The 26,790-nt window shown below is 39.7% G+C and overlaps 2 protein-coding genes across 2 annotated transcripts in view; one reads left to right on the plus strand and one right to left on the minus strand.

Annotated features, from left to right (window-relative positions):
• The window catches only part of LOC137297903 (inositol-trisphosphate 3-kinase homolog), a 55,730-nt gene extending 53,410 nt beyond the window's left edge, over nucleotides 1-2,320 (minus strand). The window contains exon 1 of the mRNA XM_067829891.1: nucleotides 2,230-2,320. The gene's annotated coding sequence lies outside the window, so the exon portion shown is untranslated. The remainder of the gene's footprint in view (nucleotides 1-2,229) is intronic.
• A 247-nt stretch (nucleotides 2,321-2,567) lies between these two features.
• On the plus strand, nucleotides 2,568-25,044 carry LOC137298028 (DNA primase small subunit-like). The gene is made up of 13 exons (XM_067830063.1): nucleotides 2,568-2,738; nucleotides 7,092-7,249; nucleotides 7,586-7,692; nucleotides 9,216-9,289; nucleotides 12,185-12,321; nucleotides 12,794-12,852; nucleotides 15,269-15,381; nucleotides 15,683-15,783; nucleotides 16,485-16,623; nucleotides 18,810-18,879; nucleotides 20,089-20,153; nucleotides 20,311-20,409; nucleotides 24,243-25,044. Exons 1-13 carry the CDS (start codon nucleotides 2,609-2,611, stop codon nucleotides 24,260-24,262), a joined length of 1,272 nt encoding a protein of 423 aa, XP_067686164.1. The 5' UTR covers nucleotides 2,568-2,608; the 3' UTR covers nucleotides 24,263-25,044.
• The last annotated feature ends 1,746 nt before the right edge of the window (nucleotides 25,045-26,790 follow it).

Raw genomic sequence — 26,790 nt, forward strand, 5'->3', positions numbered from 1 at the left:
TCCTTTGAGGGTAGTTAACATAGTGATGTTTGTTGTTAAATGTTAGATATATCTATGAAAATACCGACGTAGATCTCAACTTTCTAGACATGCGAACACGTTATTGTCATCTGACTTCTGATAACTGGTCCTTCTCTCTCCTTCTCTCTCAAATCTATGAAACCTGAAAAACATCTTACACATTTATAAGACTGAACACATGCTAGCTAGACAATATCCATCACAAAACCGATAGAATCAAGCATGTGATCTCTCTAATATACCACCAGTATTAAGAAACTGCAATAATTCCTGGGACATACTTACACCAGCAGCAGAAATATTACAAAAATGGAAAAGATTTCAAAATTCATTTCAATTTTGGTGTAACTAAGGCTACTAACTAATGTAACTAAATGCAAGGCCAGTAAAGAAGGAACAGTCATAAAGAGTAGTTTGATGTTAATGTATTGTCCAATCACTTTGGAATTCTAGATAAATCAAAGGAAGAAAGACATCACATAAAAAAAGACTTCTTCAGATCTTCAGATCAAGGATCAAGGTGAGGTGAGGTGAGGTGAGGTGAGGTGAGGTGAGGTGAGGTGAGGTGAGGTGAGGTGAGGTGAGGTGAGGTGAGGTGAGGTGAGGTGAGGTGAGGTGAGGTGAGGTGAGGTGAGGCATGCAATATTACTGTATTTGTACAACATGTACGCATTGTTACACCACCCACCATCATATCATGAAGTAACATGTCTCTCAGATACCAGTACACTAAAGTCTCTAAGGTGACTCCAAGGAAGTCTTCATCTTACGCTGTTAATGTGAGTGAGTTTAGTTTACTCCGATTTCAGCACTTTAGGGCAGCAATATTCCAGCAATTTCACCAGAAATGAACTTTCTCACACTACACATAATGTGGGAAAATGAACCCCGATCTTCAGTGTGACAAGCCAATGCTATATCCACAACCACTAGGCTACCCCTCATCTCGTCTCTCCAACCCCAACCCCACGCTAAGATGGGTCGTCTTGAATGTAACCTGTAACCTTTAAACATTCATCTTTTTCCACTAACCAGCAAGAGTAAGTTTAGGTTTATACTGCTTTTAGCAATAATCCAGCAATATCACAACTTGGAAAACCAGAAAAAGACTTTGTGCATTGTACCCATGTGGGGAGTCAAACCTGGATCTTCAGTGGGATGAGAGAACACTTTAACACTTTAAGCTCAAGGCTACCCCACTTACTAATAACTAGGTAGAAGGTTCAGCTATATGACCCTACAACTGTGCCCCATGGGTGTGTCTCCCTGATTTGCCTTACTTACAGTTGTACTGCTAACATAGTGTTATGAAATGGGCCCACATGATGCACATAAGTGTATTTCCAGCGCATGTCTAAGTGGAATTTGTGCCATGCTTGGCTGTAAGAAGGATATGCTGTCTCTATGGTTACTCTTTCAGGTTGATCAAAATTATTAATTACCCTTTTCAGTATTAAAACTGTACATAATTCAAGTTTGGAAGACCAGATTCAAAATATTGAATTGATATTGCATTTCATAAATCTAAACCAAAATATGCTTTGCATAATTTAGAACATCTTGACTGAATTTATCTTGATCCCTGATCACTGGTTCATTCATGGCTTCAGTGTCATTATCTAAACCTACTACAGCATACCACACCATTCCGGTACTTTACTGGACCCTAATTAAGCTTATGAAAAGCCAAATGATTCATCAATTGCACTCCCGAGTGTCCCCATTTTTTTTAAAGTCAACATATTGTTTGGGCGACAAATTAAGACATACATATACCTGATACTTATTTTCAGGGATCTGGATGCACCATATTGTGATTTAAAGATGAAGACATATTTCTGGACAAACTAAATGAAGTTCTTATAATAAATTGGCCGGTTGGGTAAAACATATACAATGAAATTTCACTGTAAGGGTGGATACATTTTCTTAATGAAAGCTAAACAAATGTTTTCAAGTTTATTATACACCGAATTAGTAGCAAATCGGGGTCGAATGAGATGTTTAATGTATCTTGATATTTCAAGCAAAATTCACAAATGTGCAAACGATTAAATCTTATGTTATCTGAACAAGAGTCGTGACAGAGTTCATTCCCCTTGCCACGCTTACCAACCAAGATAGATCTACGTAAACAAACAAAATCAAGCTGAATTTCAGTTAAAGCATGAGTCCAGTCAGCGGATACAAAAACTAGCTATCACTTACAAAATCGCCATTTACGAGTGGTCTTGTGATAATGCCATGGAACACAATCTTGTCAAAACCCGGAAATGTGGGAGGTGTAATTTACCAAACTCTGAACTGTATTTCACATTTTTGACAGGGCTTTTGGCATAGCGAAGCCTAATGGTCATGTATGTAAGGAGACTTAACGTTATTGCCGCACGTGCAGTGTTACGACAACTTGATGCTTTGTAGAAGAATGCATTTGTGACTAAGGTTTATTGTTTTATTCTGTATTACTGTGTTTCACATTGTCCATGCGTTTATGTTGATGCTTTAATATGATAATAATGCATCGAACGGAAGTTTTGCCGTAAACTGACTATTTGGCGGGAGATTTCGTACCGCCGAGGAAGTCTAGATGTCAACAGTAACAATGGGGGATACAAAACACAATTATGACCCTGCTTCGTTGCCAGATCTTTTGCCCATGTATTACAAAAGGCTATTTCCCTACGGCCTTTACTATCGATGGCTTCATTATGGCGGAGGTATGTTTGGAACTTTCTCAAAAAACATTTCCAAATTCACTATATCTGCACAGTCTGTATTTGGGATGCTCCAAACTAGCTTAAAATCGAAACTGTCAAAATGTATATATATTTCACATACAATATTTCCACCTTACCCGGTGTAATATTCCAACACTGAAATGAGTGCACTGAATTTTTTTCATACCTATTCTAGTTAATTGGATGTATATTTAGGGTGGGGTATGTATCCCAGTGTTAGGGGTTTTCGACGGTATAAGACAAAAACGTAATTTTTATTTTTAATATCATTTTAAGTTTTGATTTTGCTAACCTTGAGTGATAAAGGTATATTCATCTATTTCACTGAAAAGTATCATGTGTTTCCAACAAAAATGGTGTTTATATCATCGTATCAGCGAAACTGCAGTCGCTTGTCACATCCCGGGTATTTTTGTATGTGTTTTCGACTGTGAGCCATACTTTTACATCTGCACTGCGAGAGAGGTTTTGATCACATGGCTTCCTGTTTCATACATAGCCTGTCACTAGCAGACGACTCATCTTGTTGAATTTTGCTCGCTATGTTTTGTTATACAGGCAATTGATTTTGCATCTGAAGTGGTGTTAATGATCGAGAGTAAATAATATTGTTTATTTGCTCTTTACATAACTTAATTTCTTGATTTCAATTGTCAATAAAACATCTCACGACAGGAATTGGGCATCCGCCGTACCATTGAAACTGTTTGTGCACTCCGATCGCGCACATACTTTCTCGATATAGCGCTAGCAATGGAATTGTTGAAATCACCAGAACATCGAATTCAGCTCGCTTTGGGATATGTCAGTTTGTGACTTTGGCTTTTGATTGGGGTGGGGTGTGTGGGCGGAATCCTTACCATTTAGGTAATATGAATTGACTAGAAACCATAACATAAATTTTAGAACAACATTATGCATGCTGACATTAAATTATCACCATTTGGGTTGAAGGCAATTAAAGGCAATGAAGGAATGAGTAAGAGTTCTGCCCATCTCTTCCACCCTCATCAAAAAAAAAAAATTACAAACTGACATGCATACCTCACTATAAATATACATACAATAACCTAGAGCAGGTTTACAAAACTTACTTCAGTGTAGACTTTTAAACCGTTGAATATTTCTTCACAAAACGTGGCACATAGATGGTAGTGCTCTTTTGTGGAGCAGAACTTAGCAACTTTTCCATACCCCACTTCATAATATAGTCACAGACTTGGTTGACACATATTGTATCCCATTTGTGTAGATTGATGCTCATGCCATTTATCACTGGATTATCTGGCTCAGATATTTATTTACAGACACCTGGAAATTGGAATATTGCTGAGTGTGGCATAGAACTAACACACACACACACACACACACACACACACACACACACACCAAAGCATTTGACATAGTTACAACTTATTGACATATTCAAGAAGAGTATTTTGCCATTGGTGGGGATAGTGATGACTTCGTCTTTTTGTTAAGTTTGTTAAGTCATGAGAACCAATGGATCCCGTCAAAATGTCATAGAAACAACATGGTCACGTGCATGTCTCAACTGGCAGTATCCTCAACTGTGGTATTAATCAGTGCCTGTTTCATCTGCACAGTGCCCGCATGACTTTTGTGGTCGGGTTAATGATTACAATTGACTATTGTTGTGTTACCAAGATCCAGTTGCTTGAGATCCGATTATCGATCTGCATGTTGTGAGTGATAACCAGCACTACATATTGTTGCAACATGTTTGATCCTATGTGTGACGTATACCTGAAAATCATAATGGTAACATTCATGGAATTTTTATGAATTTTGCTGAAAATGGTGACTTGTCATTGACATACATAATCTGGTGTTCAACATTTGATAAACAATCTTTATGAGTCTATGAGTATGACAGTGACAAAATGTTGTGGCTAATGAGAAATTATTATGAATGTACTTCAGTTGCAGTGTTGATGACATTCTCTTATTCTTTTTCTCTTGACCCATGGAGATTTAGTTAGAATTGTAAACCAAAAGTTACTGTGTTCTGTAATCTGATTGGTTGAAAAACATGATTAAATGGTATTAGATTCCCGGAAACTGAAAGACTATTCACCGCGTATTGACACATAAACAATTGTTTTGTTGTGTCATCGACAGTGGTGACGTCATTCAAATCATATTGTGACGTAAAGTTAGAATGACGTCACAAATGAGCAACTCCAGATGCTACCATGAGAACCAGCTGAAACGGCCAGCTGATGACACTTCACTGCTGTGTCCGTATTCGATATAAACGAGTGCAGACACTAAAACCCCTTTGGTTTACATTTGTGTTTACAATGTCGATAAACATCATGTGTTGGCCAATTTCCGGGTGTTATTGAGTATTTGAAGCACGGGAATATTTCATTTGAAACCTCCGGCTGAAATGAAATATTCCCGTGCTTCAAATACTCAATAACACCCGGAAATTGGCCAACACATGATGTTTATCTCCTAATTGGTCATCAGAAACCCATGCTTCAGTGTTCACAAATGATGATTAAAAATAACAGGACATTGGGACCTGTAAGTTTCAGATGTCTGTCAGACCCACTAAAAATTCACATGACCCATAGAATAGCAATTAAACACACATTTCCGATTTAACATTTCTTATGATTGTAATTGAAATTGTTAACACACGTAAAATTTATAAAAAGCAAACAAGTGTCTCATGCCACATGTGACAACTTCAGTCAAAGTCATTGTAAAATATACAGTCAGGCATTGGGGACTGCGGGTGGTAGAATTCCACCGGACCGTCAGCAAATCTGCCCATTTGTAAGAGGATCAGACACTACTCATGAAAACTGATGCTTGTCATAAGAGGTGGGTGGTCAGGTTTGACACAAGTTATCGTATCCCAGTTGCCTAGATCAAAGCTCATGATGTGAAAAGCCTGGTCTAGTCTTGCACATATAGTATTCCAAGAAATTATTGAGAATCATGTTGCGTCATGTAACTCATTACGTTTATTAACTTCTGGCGTTTTACTTACATAAACATGTTAAAACATCATCCTTTTACAGTCTCAGTCTTGTTTTAGTACTTTGTTAGACCTCCTCGCTCAGCAATGCATGCCTGAATACGCCTAGGCACACTACCCATCAAAGTTTGTAGGTAATCATGTGACAGGGTATCCCAATATTGGACCACCTCGGCCTTCATATCTTCAATATTTCTCAGTCCCTTTTGGTTTATTCTGTCCTTCATGACTCCCCACACATTCTCAACTGGGTTTAGGTCTGGGCTGTAACTGGGCCAGTCTAAAACTTGAACATTTTCGCCCGACAACCACTGTTTTGTGTAGCGCGCAGAGTGTTTTGGGTCATTATCATGCTGGAAAATCCAATCATCGTCATACAATGTTTGTGCTGTTGGAAGAAGGTGACCATTTAGAATGTCAACGTATCTTTCTTTTGTCAAGTTTCCCGTGAAAACACACAATGGCATCACTCCGCGAGCCGATATGCCACCCCACATGTGAAACCTCGGGCTATGTTTTGGTCGCTGGTAGATAGGTTTGACAGTATCTTTGGTCCAAATTTTCACACATTTAGGGAAAAGCCAAACAGAACTTTCATCCGAAAAGAAAACATTATCCCAATCTTGATTTTCATGAGCCCGACACCAGTTTAAACTTTTTTCCTTTCGTGCATCTTTCATCAACGGCGAGGGAATTCCACGTTTTTTCACCCAATTAAGTCTCTGTAATTCCTGCCTAACTGTTTCATTGCATACCTGAGGACTTCCTCTGCTAATCATTTCATTTCTGATGTTCTCAACACTTTTCAATTTGCCCCTACTCACAATCTGCCCAAGTCTTCGGCGATCCACAACACTGAATTTCCTAGGCCGACCTGCCCCTGCTTTGTGCTCTATCCCGGTTCCTGTTTGAATATTCTTCAAAGTTCTGTATACTGTAGACAGAGGAATACCATGTCTACAAGCTAACACGTTAACATCAGCCTCACCCCTTTCAAAATCATCTAGAATGAGCTTTCTTTTCTCTCTAGCTGTAAATTCTGCCATGTCAACACAGGAAGCCGGCTGCTCAGACAAGGGAGATAACTCTTGACGTAATGAGCTGCCTTCTAAGCCTTCAAGAGTTGTCTCCCTTATTTAGTATGCTTAGTGCATAGTGAAAGCCCTTTTTCCAATCTTAGCATCATTAGAAAAAAAACAAAGATTTTCTCAATAATTTCTGGGAACACTGTATTCAGACCACCACCATATAGCTGGAATATTGTTGAGAGTGGCGTTAAACAACAACCAACCTAACTTATTGTCTCTGCTGTTTTACAGTGCCCAAACACTACTTCACGCACAGAGAGTTCTCCTTCACATTGAAAGATGATGTATACATTCGGTACCAGTCATTCTCTGACCAGCAGGAGCTTGAGAAAGAGATTCAGAAACGATGTCCTTACAAGATAGATATTGGGGCCATTTTCTCTCACAGGGTAAGCTGTAACGTGTGAGTAGAAGACTGTAATGTGTGAGTAGAAGACGAAACAGTTAAGTCACTGTAAGTGTAGAGAAGAAGTCCAAAACCCACACCCTATACCAGGTTATCAGTGTAGAGTATATGCTTGATGACACTCCACTCCCCTAACTGTAGCAAGTGGAGATAGACAGTTTTTAAAAATGAAGAATGTCTTAAGACTTCACTTTGTTAAATTTTAGTTGTTTTTTTTTTTTTTTTTTTTAATTCTACGACTTTTCTGTAAAATCTCCCCTTTGCTCTCTCTGTGCACTTATGTTCATCTCTCTCCCTCTCTCTCTCGTAACTATTTCAGCCGAAGGAGCACAAGACGGTAAAGGCGGCATCCTTTCAGGCCCAAGAGAAGGAGCTAGTGTTTGACATTGATATGACCGACTACGATGATGTTCGCAACTGCTGCTCGTGAGTACATCAGACGAATTTGGAGGCTTCCCAAATGTTATAGGAATAGATTTTCATTGTCTCTTTTTTTATGAGTTGCACATCACTTTTTTAATACTGAAAATAGAAGTGAGGACTATTCAACAAGTTCCTGTCACAAAAGTTCTGTTACTGTGATTTATTGAAAATGATTATGATGCATAACACAACAGTGAAAGCATCTAGTCTTGGTCTTGGTTAACGTTTGTTTACAAGGAAATTGACATCATTTCCTCACAGTATTAGAGGTGGGGATATAGCCCAGTGCTTAAGGCATTCGCTCTTTCCCTACAAGTTTCCCTACAAGTACAATGTGGGAAGCCCTTTGATCTGAGATCACAAGAACGAGTTTGGTCTAGAAGAAACGTTTGTACAGAGCACAGGTGAAGAGGTTCTGTTTTTCACAAAGTATACGGAAATAACCAAGGCTTTGAGAATGATCACTTTTGAAACATCACTAATAGCACAACTGAATCTGATTGCAACCAATCATGAACACTCATATCATGGGAATATATGAGTGAGTAACCTCTGTGAGAAGAGAATGAGCTTGTCTGTGCATACTCATTTGGGCTCAAGGGCTTTTATTTCCATTGAGCCCTTTTACTTGGTATTAATGACTTAACTATTACACTTTACAAGTACTTAATAATAACAACTCTAAGTTGTCACTGTCAGTGATAACATTAGCTCTTTTATGAGATTTCATTTTTTCAAAACTTTAGTTTCTTTTGCCATTCTGTACATATTGGTAAATATACCATATTGTGTTGGAATATGACCTGAGATGTCCAAAGTTTGAATGTCCCAGTATTTTTAAGTGTATCTAACCTATTTGACTGCTGATAAATTATAACTGCATGGACAGTGATGTAGTGTGTAATTTGTGTTTTGATCAAGTTTATAATGTAGACAAAAAATACAGATGCAAACCAAGTTTATCTTATTTTGGTAAAAAATGGTATTTGAGCCCAAGTTCACCTAGACCTATTTGGAGATCCTTAATGATCAGTATTTGAATTGGTCTTCAGGAACCCATGCTTTTCATACGAGGTGACTAATGGAATCAGGTGGTCAGTGTTGCTGACTTGATGGACACACATCATCATATCATGTATCAATTTTCTGCCAATCAGTTGATTTCTGCCGATTTTATCTCAGACCCACTGCTTTCTTCACCCGTTCAGTTTCTCTCTCTGTCTGTCTCTCTCTCTCTCTCTCTCTCTCTCACACACACACACACACACACACTCATACACACACACACACATCCCCGTTTGATGATGACAAAATATTAATTTTTTACCAGGGAATAGTTTTTCCTGTTGCCATCCCTGTATCTCAAATTCAAGGATTAATGCTCATGCTGTTGATCACCAGATGGTCTGATCCAGGTTTGAATATTTACAGTGTGTCGCCACATAGCTGGAATATAGCTGTATATGGTGTTAAACAACAAAGAGATCATTCTGGTTGTGTGAAGATTAGTTGTGATTGTGTTATAGTGGTGCCGAGATCTGTGACAAGTGTTGGCCGCTGATGATAATTGCCGTGAAGATCCTGGATGCAGCCCTCAGAGGTAGCTATCTATATCCACTGCATTGCTATCCTCCTTGTATATCATTTCTGTGCATTGTTTACCTTTTCCGTGAGTGGAAGAGCAGCAGTTTATCACTTTTTTAGAGGATTTTTAAAAAGGTCACTACACATTGTGTATGTTCGCTCTTAATGAACACCTGGGTATGTATAATAAATGCAAGATGCAGTTAGAAACGGTAATATTTCATTTTACAGCTCCTACAAGGAATCTAAAACGCATCCTGCTCAAAAGCATGTTGTGATTTCGCAAGATAATGATCTAGGCGGCCACGTGGTTTTGTCACATCATACTGGAGTTGCTACATCAATACACGGAAAATACAGTTGTACCAAGCTCATTCACTTACTGAGGTCTGGCTGTAATTTAGGAAATGAGTAAATCCACAAAGTCAAACCTGGATTTGGATGGCATGCTAGATGCAGGCAAAATCACATTCATACAACCTTTTCAGTTTGAAAGTATATTTGCTTTGGCAACCATAATCAAACATCTTCCCTTTTTTTTAAATCTACACTAATACAGTATGGACTTTTGTCTTTACAAGTGCTGAGAGTGGAAAATAGATACGAGAATTAAAAGCCAGTGTCCTTGCAAACAAGACTTACTTTTGTCTCATTAGTTAGAGTAAAACATGCAATAATAGGAACAGGGGCGTTTTCTAACTGGAGTGCGCAAAAGGGAGCATAGAGGCAAAATTGATTGATTGTATCATATTTACCATGTTTTGGTCATTCACTGGCTTGGCCTCTTGGGAGAGCTGACTGCCTGCTTTGGTTCTCCTGCAATGGACACTGTTTGGGCACCTGGGCTGTTTTCATTGATGAGAAATATACATCCTTAAGGAAAATAACCCATAAAAGTAACATCTTTATATTACCAAAAGCAATCACAAGAAATACATTATCTGAATTAACATATTTCCCATTTTTTAAAATAGGTTGAAAAATTACCTTATATAACTAACTGCCATGATGTTGGTACCAGAGGTTCATAAATGCCTCAGTTTTATGCCTATGTTAAGCATTATTTTTATGTATTGCTCATTGCTTTTAAGAGAGAGGCAGATTAAGAATCAACATTTTAATCATGCCCCAACCCAGCTATCTACTGGAGTGTTTATGTTGCTCCCAAATAACTCTATCTATAACTCACCTGCAACCTACGTCACATTCGGAATACAATCCTCTTGGGCTCAGTCCCAAGCTGGCATTTCCGCCTCTGTGTTAGTTTCAAAGGAAAGCCCAATAAATTGCATCCATATATAGTTAAGTTTGCCTATCCGTACTCATATTTCGTCAGTGGTTCAAGGTCGCTTTTGAGCCTCTCTTCGGACAGTGTTATGAACACAGATGACCGTGCGTGGACGGGTTCACAAAGTCCGCACGTCAACAGTCAACAACCTGTGCCCTTCTTTTTGACAAATAGAATTTCTCAGGAAATGTACTTCTATGTAGTTTACACAACTGGATCATCAGATAATAATCAGCAGCCTTGAGGACTGATATAAGATTTTGGCTGAAATTGACCAAAGCCAAAGCTTGTGTTTATTTTGCCATTGACTTCTTCCAAGAGACAATGGATAATTATTTTGGCTTGTTTTTCAGTGGCACAACACAATGACATATTTCCTGTAGATTTTTCTCAAGGACAATTTATCATTAAACTTATTAAAAGCATTTTCAGTAACAGCACCATTTTTAATAAGCTGTCAGCATGGACAAAGGTGAGAGAATGAGTATCCACCATATTCAGCAGTATTCCAGCTGTATTGCGGTGGTCTTTAAACAATCAAGTCTGGCCCAAACAATCCAGTAATCAACAGCATTAGCATCAATCTACACAATTGGGTTATAGTGTCATGTGTCAACCAAATCAGCAAGCCTTACCATCTGATCCTGATAGTTGCCTCAGCATGGGTTGCTGAAGACCAATGCTAACCCTGATCTTTATGGGTATACTGAAAAGGTGAAGAGCTTTATCCATGTTTTGTCAATTTTGGAAATACAGCCGCTTCATTTTAGCAGGGACCCGTGAAGGTCCGGGATAGAATAGGCCTTCAGCAACCCATGCTTGCCACAAAAGGCGACTATGCTTGTCGTAAGACGATCGGGTGGTCAGGCTCGCTGACTTAGTTGACACATGTCATTGGTTCCCAATTGCGCAGATCGATGCTCATGTTGTTGATCACTGGATTGTCTGGTCCAGACTCAATTATTTACAGACTACTGCCATATAGCTGGAATATTGCTGAGTGCGGTGTAAAACTAAACTCACTCAGTCACTCACTCATTTTCGCAGGTGCTTGTAAACACCTCCGGCCGAACTATGAAATGTGTCATAGGTCTAAGCTGGATTAGTTATGTCTGCAATGATTCACTCAGACCTTGATTCAAATATTTATACAAGTAAATTCATCAGATTTCATTTGACTGTCAGAGTCAGCTTTTACAACATGAAATCCTTTGTCAGCTTAGTGATGTCTACTAACAACAATTCTCAATAGATAATTAACTCTTTGTCAACCAATCACGTTTCTTCTTATTTCAGTCCTCAAAACTGCTCAAGATGGAATCAAAATCATGTTCTGGCTGTGTTGAAATTATTCCAATAGGTTATCAATTCGAAATTCGGATCAAACTCGTTGATGAATTGAAAAGAAATTTTTGCAGCCCTATGAATAGTGCATAGCAGCCTGTGCTTGTGTAACAAGGTGACCTCATTGCTTGACTTTGATGGTAGGATTAACTGCTCACAATATCGATCCCCAGAATTGTCTTGTCCAATTTTGATTTTTCACCAACCACTCTCATTTTGGTTGAATATTGCTGGCATTAGACATTATGAAACTAAATGTGAAATGTTCTTGGTCTGTAGATGACTTCGGGTATGAGCACCTGTTGTGGGTGTATTCCGGTCGCCGAGGCATCCATTGCTGGGTGTGCGATGAAGGTGCTCGCAAACTCTCTCAGGCAGCCAGGTCAGCCATTGCTGAGTACCTCAGTGTTGTCAAGGTAACTTGTAGAGACTGATTAATGAAAATATATTGAAGATTTTATGCAAATGACCTGTCAGGTGTGATTTACCTGTTAGCAGTGATAGGAATAACTGCTGGCCTGTTGACCTGGACAAGCAATATTTCAGATACTGCTTCATGTCAGAAACCCTAATTTCCAACTATGATTCAAATCTCTCATCCCTTGTCTTGATTCCCAACTTAATTCATGTTTTATAAGAAATATTTTTTTCAATGTTTTCAGTTGTTCTTTCTTTTTTTGAATACTGGAGTAAATCTTGTGAATATGAATATGGTTGAATATGAAAACATTAAATGCAATATTGATGTGAATTAACTGAGTGCCCTTGGAGTGTCTCCGTATTTTCTATGTTGTTCAATACACCTCCTGGCTGGATACACTCATGGACATCACTGACTGCTATGTGTATATGAGAGTGTAACATGAAACAGCTTTCTCTGTTATTTAGGGAGGAGAGAATCAAACCAAGAAGGTGACAGTTGATGATCGAATTCATCCGTCAGTGAAGTAAGTGGTTGTCTTCCTTGAGATGCAGTGTTAGTTATATGTGTGGTTTTCCGTTTGTTTGTTGTCCCCTGCCACTACGCAGAATGGGGGACTATGTATTGAGCAGCATCTGTACATCCCGATTCTGGTTAACACTGTATCTCATGAAATGCTGTACCCAACGTCTTCAAATTTGGTTACTGCCTCCATCGGGGGATTGCGCCAGTCTAAGTAAACTAATCCTCAGTACTTTTTGTTACACTCCACTACTGAGTCTAACAAAATCTTATGGGAGGTCACATCAGGTAACCTTTGAGAATGACCAATCAGAGCACAGCTTACCAAATCGCGAAAATGCACATTCGCACATACCTTTTGAACTTTTTATCTCGGAAAGGTTCGTACCCGAACGATTCCAAATGCTATTTAGCGTACGCTCGCTTCCAGGTGATGCACAGGGCTTATGTTCAAATATGACAACAGTGAGTAAACTGTCTCAGAAAATAGTCTTTTTGGCAATATTCCAATGATGTTATCTTGCAGAAATATTAGCTAATGGTAACCAAGTCAACAGAAACCCCAAAGCATATATACTGCGGGTCAAATAACTCTGTTATATGCGGATTTTTGTTTGTGGTCAGATTTGTGTCAGTGACCTGAATATTTTGAAAGTCCCTCTGATCCCTAAATAGTAGCCGTTGTCTGATTGGTTAAATCTATTTATCTGTCTCGCATTTGACTGGAAGGTCATCGGTCACTCAAAGTTTACCTGATGCGACCCTCTACTAGGTTTTGTTAGACTCAGTGGTGAAGTGTAACGAAATACACTGAGACTAAGTTTACTTAGACTGGGGATTACGCAGACACCTGTCAATTTGGGTGACCATGACCTTATTCTCAAGGCCACCATAACTCTTTGACCACTCTTCAAACTCTTGTTAACGTAATATCTCATTAACTGTCTTCAAATTTGGTGACAGTCTACATTAGGGGATTGCACGGACACCAGTTGATTTTGTTGACCTTGATCTTATTTACAAGGTCACCACGACGTAGTGTTAGCGTAATATCTCATAAACTGTTGTACCCAATGTCTTCAAATTTGGTGTGACAGCTTGCATAGTGGTATTAGGTAGACACCAGTCAATCTGGGGGATCTTGACCGTATCTTTCTGGTCACCTTGACTCTTTGAACACTTTTCAAGCTCTTGTTAACCTGATATTTCATGCACTGTTGTACCCAATGTCTTCAAATTTGGTGATCGCCTACATCTGGAGATCTGGACATCAGTCGATTTTGGTGACCTTGATCTTATTTTCAGTCTGACCACGACACTTTGTTCACTTTACAAACTTATGTTGACGCGTATGTCATAAAATATTGCAACCAATGTCTTCAGTCTTGTCGACAGCCTACATTGGGTAATTATGCAGGCACCAGTCATTTCATGCATCTTGTGTGTGACCAAAAAGGGGGGATATGTTATAAATATTAGTTTTCTTTAGCGGCAGGGAACATTGCCACTCATTGTCGTCAGCAGAATTCCAGCAATAGCTAAGTTGCCTGAAGTAATGAAGTCAGGACCTGCAGGACAAGCAGCGAAGCAAATAAGGTTAAGATGGCATGCATCCAACCAAGTTACTAAGCTTGACCACTCTTTTTCTTTGGGGAAATACCTATGACAAGCATGGATTTTAAGGGATCCCTAGTATCCCACTCACTCACAACCACCTATTTGAATCTGCAGGTCCTTGTGTCCTCAGATAAAAGATATTGTTTTTAATTTTATAGTACACTATATCTAGACAGACCGGACACTTTGGTGTACCCCCACCCACCTGCCTTGTCAATTGCTACACTACCATCGCGTGCAATAGATTAAAACATAAACATAATCAAGGGTGATTGGCTTATCGATCACCATTCATAACACCTACCTTTCTATAGTGTTATTTCAAGTTGACTGAAAGCTGATTTTGACCCTCAACTAAACAATCTTGACACAAATGACAGACGATAGCAAGGGCGATAAGGCCACTTAAGGGAGTGTGTTTAAACCCTCATTGGTCGACACTTGCTATCATCCGCCATTTGTGTCAAGATGGTTTAGCTGAGTCCAAATTGGCTCGATTTGTAAATGATTCATTTGCAAACAATGCTTGTCATCATTTCCCCTCTTTGAATGATGATCATATTAATCACTGGATTATCTAGTTCAGACTTCAAACAGACTACCATAAATAGCTGGAATGCAGCTGCCTGCGGCGTTACACAGCACACTAGCAACTACATAAGCAATTTTCAAGTTCGTCACCAATTGAGAAGTTGAAAGAAACAAATTAGCCAGGAAATAGTTATCAGTTACTTCTGAAGTTCTCTCCTGAAACCCAGAAATAGAATAGAATCATCATTTAGTAACGGATGTGATTGTTCCAGACGTGCCTTGACAATCATTGAGAAGCACTTTGTGGACTACGCATGTCACAGTCAAGACTTCCTAGACATGGAGGAGAGATGGGACAAGGTTTTGTCTCTTGTCCCAGATGCAGGTTAGGTCAAGGACAAGTGTAACAGTAAAACAAGCTATGAGTCAAGTGAATTACCTGGTCCCAGAGTCTAGTATAATGACTCTTGGGCAAGTAAGCTTAATGAATATGCTCCGTACATGGACACCAATATGTAGGGAAAATAATATTATGTGACAAGTTAGACAAATTAGCTGTGCTCAAAATTATGATAAAAAATACCTGGCACTGCCTGACAAGATTTGTCCTTTGGAGAGCTGGCCATTTTGTATTTTCTCTAGCCGAAATAGTAAAGGTGACAAAAACGTATATCTGTTGTATTTAGAGTTTCGTGAACAGCTGAAGGAAGATTTTACCAGAACTGGAACCAACTCAGCCAACAGATGGTCCATTCTAGTCAGACGGGTAGAGGAGTCACTGTCTGTGGTAAGTCTGGAATTCTCGATGTAGGATGTCATACCTATACTCTCTGGTGGAATGTCATACCTGAACCGACTGTGTGTAGTAGGCTGTCATACCTGAACTGTTTGTGGCACGATGGCATACCTAATCTGACCATGTGGTAGGATGTCATACCTGAACTGACTGTGTGTGGCAAGACGTCATACCTAAAACTAGCTGTGAGTGGGATGATGTCATACCTAAACTGACCATGTGGTAGGATGTCGTACCTAAACTAGCTGTGTGTGGCAGGATGTCATACCTGAACTGACTGTATGTGGTAGGATGTCATATCTGAACTGACTGTATGTGGTAGAATGTCATACCTAAAATGATTATGTGGTAGGCTGTCATATCTGAACTGACTGTGAGTTGTAGGCTGTCATACCTGAACTGACTGTGTGATAGGATGTCACACCTGTCTGCCTATATGTGGCAGGCTGTCATACCTGAACTGACTGTATGTGGTAGGATGCCATACCTGTCTGACTGTATGTGGTAGGATGTCATACCTGTCTGTATATGGTATAATGTCATACCTGTCTGATTGTATATGGTATAATGTCATACCTGAACTGACTGTGTGTGGTAGTCTGTCACACCTGAATTGTCTCTCTTTAACGTATTTACATATCTGATTCTCTATTTTACAGCAGCTTCTGGTAATATTTGAGATCATGTTTCAGGAGAAATACAGGAACAAGAAACTACGACATCTGAAGGAGGAAATAATGCTACAGTATTGTTACCCCCGACTGGACGTGAACGTCAGCAAGGGAGTTAACCATCTTCTCAAAAGCCCATTCTGTGTCCATCCTAAAACAGGTTTGTGTGGGTTGAGATAGCCATTGGGTGGGTGAGGGAATAATCGGGGGCTACTGGTGACATTGTCAGGCACTAGGGGTGTCGGAGTCTCAGAAGCTTGGGGTATTGTCAATCTGGGGATGTCATGCCAGTCTAGGGGTATATTGTTAGTCTAGGGATGTGTTGTCAGTTTAATGGTGTGTTGTCAGTCGAGGGATGTGTTGTCAGTCTATTAAGTGTTGTCAGTCTAGGGGTAGGGGTGTCAGTCTAGGGGTGTGTTGTCAGTCAAGGGATGTGTTGTCAGTGTAGGAATCAGTCAAAGTAAACTTAGTCTCAGTGCATTTCGTTACACTCCACCACTGAGTCTAACAAAACCTAGTAGAAGATCGCGTCAGGCAACCTTTGAGCTACCAATGACTTTCCAGTCAAACATCAGACGGTTAAGTAGATTTAACCAATCAGACAACGGCTACTATTTAGGGATCGGAGGGACTTTCAAAATATTCAGGTCACTGACACAAAACGTTACTTTCAGAGACTATTTACTCATCGTTGTCATGGTTGTATGTAAGCCGTGTGCATCACCCAGAAGCGTGAGTACGCTAAATAGCATTCAGAATCGTTCGGGTACAAACCTTCCTGAGATAAAAACTTCACAAGGTATGTGCGAAGGTCCACTTTCATGATTTGGTAAGCTGTTCTGATTGGTCAATCTCAAAGGTTATCTGACGCGACGTCCCATAAGATTTCCTTAGACTCAATGGTGGAGTGTAACGAAAAGTACTGAGGATAAGTTTACTTACACTGGTCTAGGAATGTGGTTGTCAGTCTATTGAGTGTTGTCAGTCTAGGTGTGTGTATGTTCAGTCTAGGTATGTGTTGTCAGTCTATGGGTGTGGTTGTCAGTCTAGCAGTGTGTCGTTTGTCTAGGGGTGTGTTGTCAGTCAAGGTGTATGTTGTCAGTTGATGGATGTGTTTTCCGTCTTCGGATATGTTGTCAGTCTAGGGGTGTGTTATCAGTCTAGGCTTTGTTTTGTCAGTCTAGGGTATATTGTCAGTGGAGGGGTGTGTTGTCTACGGGTTTTGTTGCGAGTCTAAGCGTGTGTTGTCAGGGAGGGGGGGGATGTTGTCAGTCAAGGGGTGTGGATGTCAGTCTAGGGGTGTGGGTGTCAGTCTAGGGTGGGTTTTTCAGTCTAAGGTTTTGTTGTCAGTATAGGGTGAGGATGAGGGAAGGGAGAAAATGTCAATTGTTGGACGTTGGCCTGAAAAACTGAGTAATATCATACAAGCTGTCTTCATTCTCCAAAATGTAGTATACTACCGACAAGAAATAAGGGAACTAATGAAATAATAGCGAATTTGAAACTGCTTTAAATATCCACTAAATCAATTTTAGGCGTCAAGTTCAATATCTGGTGTGTCCACCATGTTGGGCAACACATTCACGGCACCTTGATGGCATGTTGTTAATCAATTTCCGGATTGTTGCCCGTGTTATTGCCCGCCATTCCTCTTGGAGAGCTGCACCAAGCTGGGCCAGGTTGGCGGGTCCTGGGTCCCTGACGTACACCCTTTGACCAAGAACTTCCCAGAGATGTTCAATTGGGGACAGGTCTGGGGACTTAGAGGGCCAGTCCGATTTAAACCTATCGCGTAGAGCAATTAACGTAATGAGACAATCCTGTCGTGGTGTCGTTGATTTTGGTCTACCACGCCCAGGTCTCGTTGCAACCCCACCCGTTTGACGGTACTTATCCCACAGGCGTGAAATTACACTTTTTGATTTACCCATCTGCCGGGCAACTTCACATAATGATGTCCCCTCCTGTATCATCCCCACAATTCTCCATTTAGCTGCTTCACCGAGATACTGCCTCTGAGGCATTTCTGTCAGTAAGTGTCAATCTCTATTGCATTAGTGATTGCGACGTCTCCAGTACATTCACAGGAGTTAACTTCTGTATGCACGTGTAGCACGTGCTGGGCATGCATTAAGCGAAATTCCATTGTCATTGGATGTTGCGTTTGGGAGATACGCCACGATAACGGACCCTGTCACAGTCAGAGTCATCTACATTCAATTTCTTGGTTCCCTTATTTTCTGTCGGTAGTATATCTTTATGAAATCCTCGTCTTACCTCCTTGTTTAACCTGAGCAGTGACAAAATGTACATACAGAAGTACATGTAGACAGTGACTCACTTCAGGTCGAGTCTGCGTCCCGATGGATCCTGCCCAGATTGAGAAGTTCAGTCCATTTGCTGTCCCCACTATAAGGTAATCAGCAGTTGGATATAAAGTGTGTGCTTGTTAAGTTCTTTATTGTTTGGGGTTCTTTTGTTGTTGTTGTTTTGTTTGTTTTTTCGACAAAATATACTCTTGAATGAATAAGAATTTGTCAAAGATAATCAGTTCCTTAAAAAGTGCCACGCATATCTATAGATTGGTGGCACATCAGTTTTTAACCTCATCAGAACTGAAGTGAGTGTCCTTGGCTAGTCGCTGGACCTGAAAGACAGGTGCCATTGTGACATATAACCAGTGCCTAGCTACAGCTACGGATCCCAGGACCACATTCATATCAGTGTAGAAATATAGTGGTCCCCATGCAGCTAAAATGGAACTGGGGCAGTGGGGTAGCCACATGGTCAAAGCGTCAGCTTGTCACACTGAAGGCCCAGGATGAGTCCATCTCTGGTATCCCCCCACAATGATGTAGCAGGAATATTGCTAAATGTAACCAACACTCACTAACTCACTCAAACACACATTTTCGTGAAAGTACATAGGTTACACAGTTTAAGTAAACTTAGTCTCAGTATTATTCGTTACATGCCTACACTGTCTTAAAAAAAACCATTACGAGGTCACATCAGATAACTTTTGAGTGACAGTCAAACGGAAGACAAACAGATGTAACCAGTCAGAATGGTTGTTGTTTGGGGTTGGCTGGACTTCCAAATTCCCCAGTCACTGACACTGATCTCTCAACAAATAAAAATCCACATAAAACACAGATATTAAACCTGCAGGTCAATATCGAAGGTTACCTGATGCAACCTCCTATTACGCTTTTTAGACTCAGTGTAGGAGTGTAACGAATAATGCTGAGACTAAGTTTACTTAGACTGCAGCGTCCTGTGACATCATATGGCTTCTCCAGGGCTCCAGATAATTTTTCAACATGAGGGGTATGTGAGTGCTGAATGTAATTTAAAAATAGCATTTAACATTGCTATTCTTGTGTAAACGGATCAGTAAACAATACATCAATAGCTTTACAGATAAATACGCCCGTAAATGATTCTGAGAATGTACGTCATTGCTGTTCCTCATATCTGCTACATGTTCAGATTGTTTTCCTAATGTATTGAGCTTATTTCTTATCCGTACATACGCTGATACGGCCCTTATCTACAATCAGCAAACACCAAGAGTGTTTAAACATGGCCACACAAGTGATAGATATTCTGTTGTATATTTCAGTGGTGTTCTGGAGGAACTAAACAAAACAGAAGCTGTGACAGCGGAAACAGGCAAAAAACAGAAAGGTACTTAATTGTCTAAGCTGTGATAGTGATGGCTTCATATTTTGGGGTGAACAGTTCCCTAGAAAAATATTTCTGTTGTGTAATTATAAGTAGAACTGATTTATGTGAAATCAAAATGTGAGAAAGCTCCTTGCCATATTTGGTGTCATATTTCTAGACTACAAGAGAACCTCCCTGGGGCCAACGATCGACATATTTGACTCATTTGTCAAGAAGATGGAGCAGGGATGGCGGGGCACCTTACAGGAACAGAGCGGTGAGTGCTTCCATGATGCACCCCTCTCCTGACTTGTGTCTCCTGAACTGTCTTGAAAATGTTTCAGGAAAATGTTTCATGTTTCTGGTGTTTGGTAACTTTACTTTAAAACTGTAAGTGCTATCCGTCTCCAATTTGGTATGAGGCTTTATAATTCTTTTACCTTTGAGGATATTGATTGTCATAATTTATCACTCGATAATAAAAAAGTTGTCTATGAGAGCTGTCACAACACCACGTCACATGTCAAGGGTGTTGAGCTACATAACGGAGCAGCGACCCAGTCATACATTAGGCAGGTCACATGTCACATCCTTACATTATACTCTGCAGATCATGTCACGTGACTTCAACCATGTGCATTGCACGAAGTGCACATACATCTACACATTGAGAAATGTCTACATCCAATTTGTCAGCTGACGCAAAAGACTTTATTAGAAAAATCTATAATTATTTCAAACGAGAAGGTGAAACGGGCCGTCCTTTTGTAGCTCCAGAAAAGTATTTCAAATGGACCCAACATGCCTTGGATCTCTCAAAGGGCATGTTGAGTGGAATTATCCATGCCTCGTCTACGGACATTCCAGAAACCATCTCAAAAGTTAGTAGGAAATTAAAACTGGATAGTTTTGATCAAAGGCTTGTCATGGACACAATTAGAAAACTAACACGTCAAAATGAGCGTGTGTCGGTGCGGCGACTGAAACAAATCCTGGCTCAAGACCACTAGTGTGATGTCTCTCCTTAAACTATTTGCTAATTGCTTCTGAAATTTAGTTACAAATATAAAAGTGTTCAGGGGATAAAACTTGCCATGTGTGTACGGCATGACATCGTAAAATCAAGAATAGATTATTTGAAAACGACTAGAAAAAAACATGCTGATGGTTACAAACCAGTGTATCTTGACGAGACATGGGTAAATGCCTCCCATACAGTATGTTACCAATGGCAGTATCCTGACAGACAGGAACCGAAGCGGAAGCTACCATCTGGTAGAGGACAGAGACTTATATTTCTGCATGCTGGCTCACACAAAGGATTTCTGCCTGGGTGTGATTTGTATTTAAATCTACTACAGAAATGAATGGGGCTGTCTTTACACAGTATGTAGAAGAACAACTGATCACAGCCCTTCCAGAAGAGTCCTTGGTAGTCACGGACAATGCTCAAAACCCCAGTTGCCGTGAGTACGACAATCGGTGTCCAACATCCAGTTGTCGTAAGGCAGAGATCATTGAATGGCTTGACAGAAACAACATCGTAAGACCTGACAAAGCAACAAAACCAGTTTTGTATGAGCTTGTATTACAACAGAAACCACCACCTTCCTATGTCACTGACAATTTGTTGAAGAACGCTGTCACAAGATTCTATGACTACCACCATACCATTGCGATCTGAATCCAATTGAACTGATATAGGGAGATATCAAGGGGAAGGTATCACGCTGCAACACAACATTAAAGTTATCTGACGTTGAAAAAATTGTTCACTCGGCAGTAGCGGAGATTGAATTCAGTCGGTGGGAAGCCTGTGTCAAACATGTATTGGCAGTTGAAAACGAGTACTGGAAACTAGATGGTTTCCATCCCACCAATCTTAATACATCTTGGAGATGAATCAGATACTGACCTGTCCAAAGAAGAGATGCTTTGTGATTGAAAAATCTCAAAAATTGGAGGAAAACAAACAAGTGATTAACCCCCCCAAAATACAAATCAAAGGCCCACTTCAGTAGTGTGTACATGCATAGTATCACGGAAATGGGATTACATATTGACTGTGAATAATGCCGAGAAAATAAACCTGTCACCTAACTATTTCCAAACTCAAAACACTTTCATGGAAACTAAAGAATCAAACTTCTTCGTTATGTACAAGTGCATGAAAAGACATCGCAACAGCAATCTGAAAACATTATATGAATTATGTGACCTATTTGATTTTGAGATGACACCCTCTGCCCTATACCAGTATTGACTGGGTCGTCCCACTTGTCCGGTCAGGTAATCCTGAGTAATCGCATTAAGTTTTGCGCTTGGGTTGCTGGCCCGTTATAGTCAGTTTCAGTGAGCTCAGGTCAGATGTCAGTCAATTTGTGTCACTTAGACACTGAGTGAACACATTTCAGGTGGTACTTTCCTAAAAGAACGAATTCACTAGATGGGTATAAATAAGAGATGGATATGCTTTATGTCATTGCAGTTATGGCAAATGCAAAGTTCCTCGTTTCATTCCGAACGGTCGTGGAGGTCAATCTTTAGTTTACTTTGGGTACAAATTTTATATAAAGTCTAGGAATGGTGACAGAGTTCACTGGAAAGGTTGTCAGAAGACTATTTCACTAGCTACTGGGTGGAGGGTGACCATGGTCACGAGACCTGGAACAACTTTGAGACTGTTAGACCTCACACTGCAAACCACACAGGAAGATAAGTCTTCAAGTTGCAGGAACCAGCCCCAGTCTGTTTAAGGTCCTGGATTTTTTAAAGCAGGAACAGGTCTTTGTCGAGATATAACTATCTTGCATAAAGCAGGAACAGGTCTTTGTCGAGATATAACTATCTTGCAACTTCAAGCTGGTGGCACACATCAGATGAAACAACGAAAATATTGTCAAATGGAGGGGGCACTGAACGTGTATAAGAGACAATTGTTATGAATCTCAGAATGAATGTTTTGTTATGGAGCATTGTTAATTAAATGCAGTAGTAACATGTTGTTAAAATGTGTTATTGTTTTAACTTGTTAAGCCTTTTAAAGATATAACTTGATATATATTGCTCCTACTTGCCTCGTAAATTTCCAATTCAGACTATAGATAGTACATCAAAGATATATCGTTAATTCCCTGTCCAGGATTATCTGTCTGCACATCAAACAAACCGGACAAGTGGGACTAACCCGTATTGACACCGTTAACTAATGCAAAATGCACATGCTCTAAGTCACGTGATGACCTGCCAAGCATAATGTAAGGATGTGACATGTGACCTGCCTAACTGCATGACCAGGTCGCTTTTCCGGTTAGTAGCTCAACACCCTTGACGTGTGAGGTGGTGTTGTGACTTGAAATAATGACAGATCTTATGGACAACTTTCTTATTATCGAGTGATAAATTATGACAATTAAAATCCTCAGTGGTAGAAGAATTATGAAGCCTCATACCAAATTGGAAACGGATATCACATATAGTTTTAAAGTAAAGTTACCAAACACTGTTCTGAAACATTTTCTGCCAGACTATATGATATAATAACCGATCATGAAACTTAGAGACTTCTTTGGTAGTTGTCAGAGGTTTTCATGTGTCCAGTTTAAATCTAAAGTATTTGTAACAATTCTGAATTTGGAACAAAAATGTTACTATGTAGTTAGATGTTAGGGAGAAAAGGGAGAAAAGAATATATTTTCCTTAGTCTTTTAAAAATTTGTCAGTGTCAAAGTAGAAGAGTAATCGTCAACTGATTATTTGATTTTAAGGAAAGAAATAGTTAGGAAGTCTCGCAAACTAGCATCTCTCTTGTATTGTTTGAAATACTTCATCACATCAATGTTTGTCAGTCAGTGTAATGCTGGTACCCTCTCCAGCTTTGTTTCACCTTGGATAAAGGCACTGGGGTAGCTCATCGTTCTTTTGCTCATCACTCCAAAAGCAGGGGCTCAATTCCCTACTTTGGCACTATGTCTGAAGTCCATCTCCTGTTTTCCTTGCTCTAATTTTGCTGGAAAAAATGGATAAAATCCAGCTCACTCCCTCACTCACTCTCCTTGTTATACTAATAGCATTTTGGGATGTTTTGTAATTGGTTATTTAAATTTTCAGATATGAAGAAGGAATTCTAAAGAAGGATGTGGAAACTGCTGGTGTGGATGTGAAAAAGAAACAGGAAGCTGCTGTATATAGGAACTGATGTGTTTGTGCTGAATAGACAGGGCTGATGGAGGATACATTTGTACATAACCATGAAAATGCCAGTCTCATCGAAATTAGATATGTGATTGAAAGTCATGTGTGGTGAACTTTCTAAACAGTCAATCAAGGTCCACACTTCTTAATTCTCATTACTTGTCAGTTTAGCATTTATAGCATTGTGTAATCATAGCTTTCGGCAGTGGGAGCCATGTCAATTTACACTCATCAGAGGGGTAAACAAAGAATGCAGTGTAGACTACCAGTTGTCCGACTTACAATTTTTGTGGAAGTCCTGGTAGCTGAGCGGGCTAGGCTGCTGGCGATTAGGTCCCTGACTCTGAGGGTGCAAGTTTGAATCCTAGATGGGCCTCAACCAAAAGAGTACTAGAATTTGTACGTCAATAAGAATGTGTAATCCCAAATATGACATATGTTACTTTCTAAATGGTACTGTGTAATTTATTTTTAAAAAACAAATAAATTCGTCCTGAGAAAGTGTGTACAGTCCAGTACTGTCACCAATCCATTATCGTCCGTTGCACAGCAAATTGCTGGAGTAACAAAGATCTCAGAGTAAACAACTGAGACTAAATTACATTTATTCAATTTGTTACCAACAAAAGCATTGGATAAAACTGATTGTCAGATAAACAGAGGTCAGATTAGGAAGGCATGACTGTATTTCATTGTATGAATAAACACAGAAAATATCTACTGTCTGCTATTATTTCTAATCCAGTCTTTCCAGTAAATGTTCTTGAAGAAAATTGCTAGAATCATCCATTCTGTGACTGAGATACGTTGGCACCTGACTGGCTGATATGGTATTCCGTTGCATTCCGGCCTAAGTCAAAAGTAAGGGTTTACGTTCCATTGGTTTGATATTGGATACACGAAACCAAACATTTGCTCCTAGACTTCTGCTGTAATGTAAACTTTGGAAAACACGTCTTCAGCAAAATCATCTGGTTACAACAGCCAGATATCTGAATCTATGTTTAATTTTGTCTTGTACCCTAACCTCTCATTTTGATTTATTCTAGACAAGCCTGTAATTGGTTCAGGAGATTTGCTTCCCACTGTTATATGTATTCTGAAATCATGGGTTCAGAGATTGGATACTTTGCAAATGCACCAGAAGAGTCACTCTTCAAAGGCTGTCTGATCTTACACTCTTACACTTCAGATTGTAGTTCAGAAAGACCAGCTGGGTCACAAATCACAGCCCTCTCCAGACACTGGCACAACTTATTTTAAACACCCAGACTTTCAACAGCCATATTATTATGATATTAGTGCATTTAAAGTATGGTATACTCCATTCACTAGGTAAATGCTCATAGTGCCAACAGTCTGACTACCTTTACCCAGGATAACCCAAACTAGGTAAATAGTCATATGACTTATCCCACTGGGTATACATTTTGTGCTGGGGGAACAGAAGCAATTTTTAACATTCTCACTTGCTTAAGGTGAGACCACATGTATGACATGTGCTTTTATGTGGGGCAGGAATGAAGTCCCCAAACCAATCAGGTCAAACTGCCAAACGGATCACCCATCCAAGGACTCCCAATGTTGCTTAACTTCAAAAGTTTTTTTACCTGAGCTCCTCAGCATTTGATACAGGTCCATATGGTCAGGATCTTTGCTTCATTCAGCCTCACATAGACTAGTGATTTTTGTGTAAGATGATCGTCAGCTTCAATTACAAACTTACAAAAGGTCCACTCCAATATTAATTAGGTAAGTGGCATATGGTAATTGTCAAGGAACCTCATCTGGCCCCGATTTCTGGAAACAAAGTTAAGTCTGTGTTTAATCGGGTACTTCGTTAGGATGAGAGAGCCACAATAAACTCGGTGCACCTACTGGCAGCCAGAGTTGTATACTCCCCAGGGAGTTGAGAGTGAAATCTGATGTGCTGTTGAGATTGACATCCTGTGATCGAGGGAAAAATACCAGTGCCTTGAGCATGCACTAGTGCGTGGATACTATATAAATATCCTGTCTATCTATATATCTAATTGACTTAAGTTAGAGTTTGTACTCAAATTTGAAAAATCATATTTTGCAGAATGTGCTGAAATTGATATTGCACTCAAAACTAGAAGGCAGTTTGCATTTTGTGAATATATTGCTGAAGTTGTTTTTTAATTTTCAAAATGCAGTTGAGTTAGAATTTCAGCTATTTCAAATTGTCAAACTCAGCTTGAAATTTGAGTGAAAACTTAAGTGTTTTTCGAGACATCAGACATTTTTTTTTATTTGGTTTTTCTTCTAAATTTAATAAAAGAATGCACATTTAAATGATTTATCGGCTCATGAGAGCTTTGTAAAGTGATGCTGAACATATGAGTATATATGTTTGAACCATGAAGATCTGTTGGAATTGGGTCTTCTGCAACCCACGCTTATTTTAAGAGGCGACTGATGGGGTCAGGTAGTCAGGCTTCCT

The sequence above is a fragment of the Haliotis asinina genome, chromosome 10 (genome assembly GCF_037392515.1).
Source record: "Haliotis asinina isolate JCU_RB_2024 chromosome 10, JCU_Hal_asi_v2, whole genome shotgun sequence".
Classification (NCBI taxonomy): Eukaryota; Metazoa; Mollusca; class Gastropoda; order Lepetellida; family Haliotidae; genus Haliotis; species Haliotis asinina.

Bases quoted from the DNA above. Each gene is read 5' to 3' on its own strand.
- LOC137298028 (XM_067830063.1), top strand. From the start codon at position 2,609: ATGTCAACAGTAACAATGGGGGATACAAAACACAATTATGACCCTGCT. The intron at 12,322-12,793 runs GTAACTTGTAGA...TCTGTTATTTAG, and splicing joins AGTACCTCAGTGTTGTCAAG to GGAGGAGAGAATCAAACCAA. The intron at 12,853-15,268 runs GTAAGTGGTTGT...TGATTGTTCCAG, and splicing joins CGAATTCATCCGTCAGTGAA to ACGTGCCTTGACAATCATTG.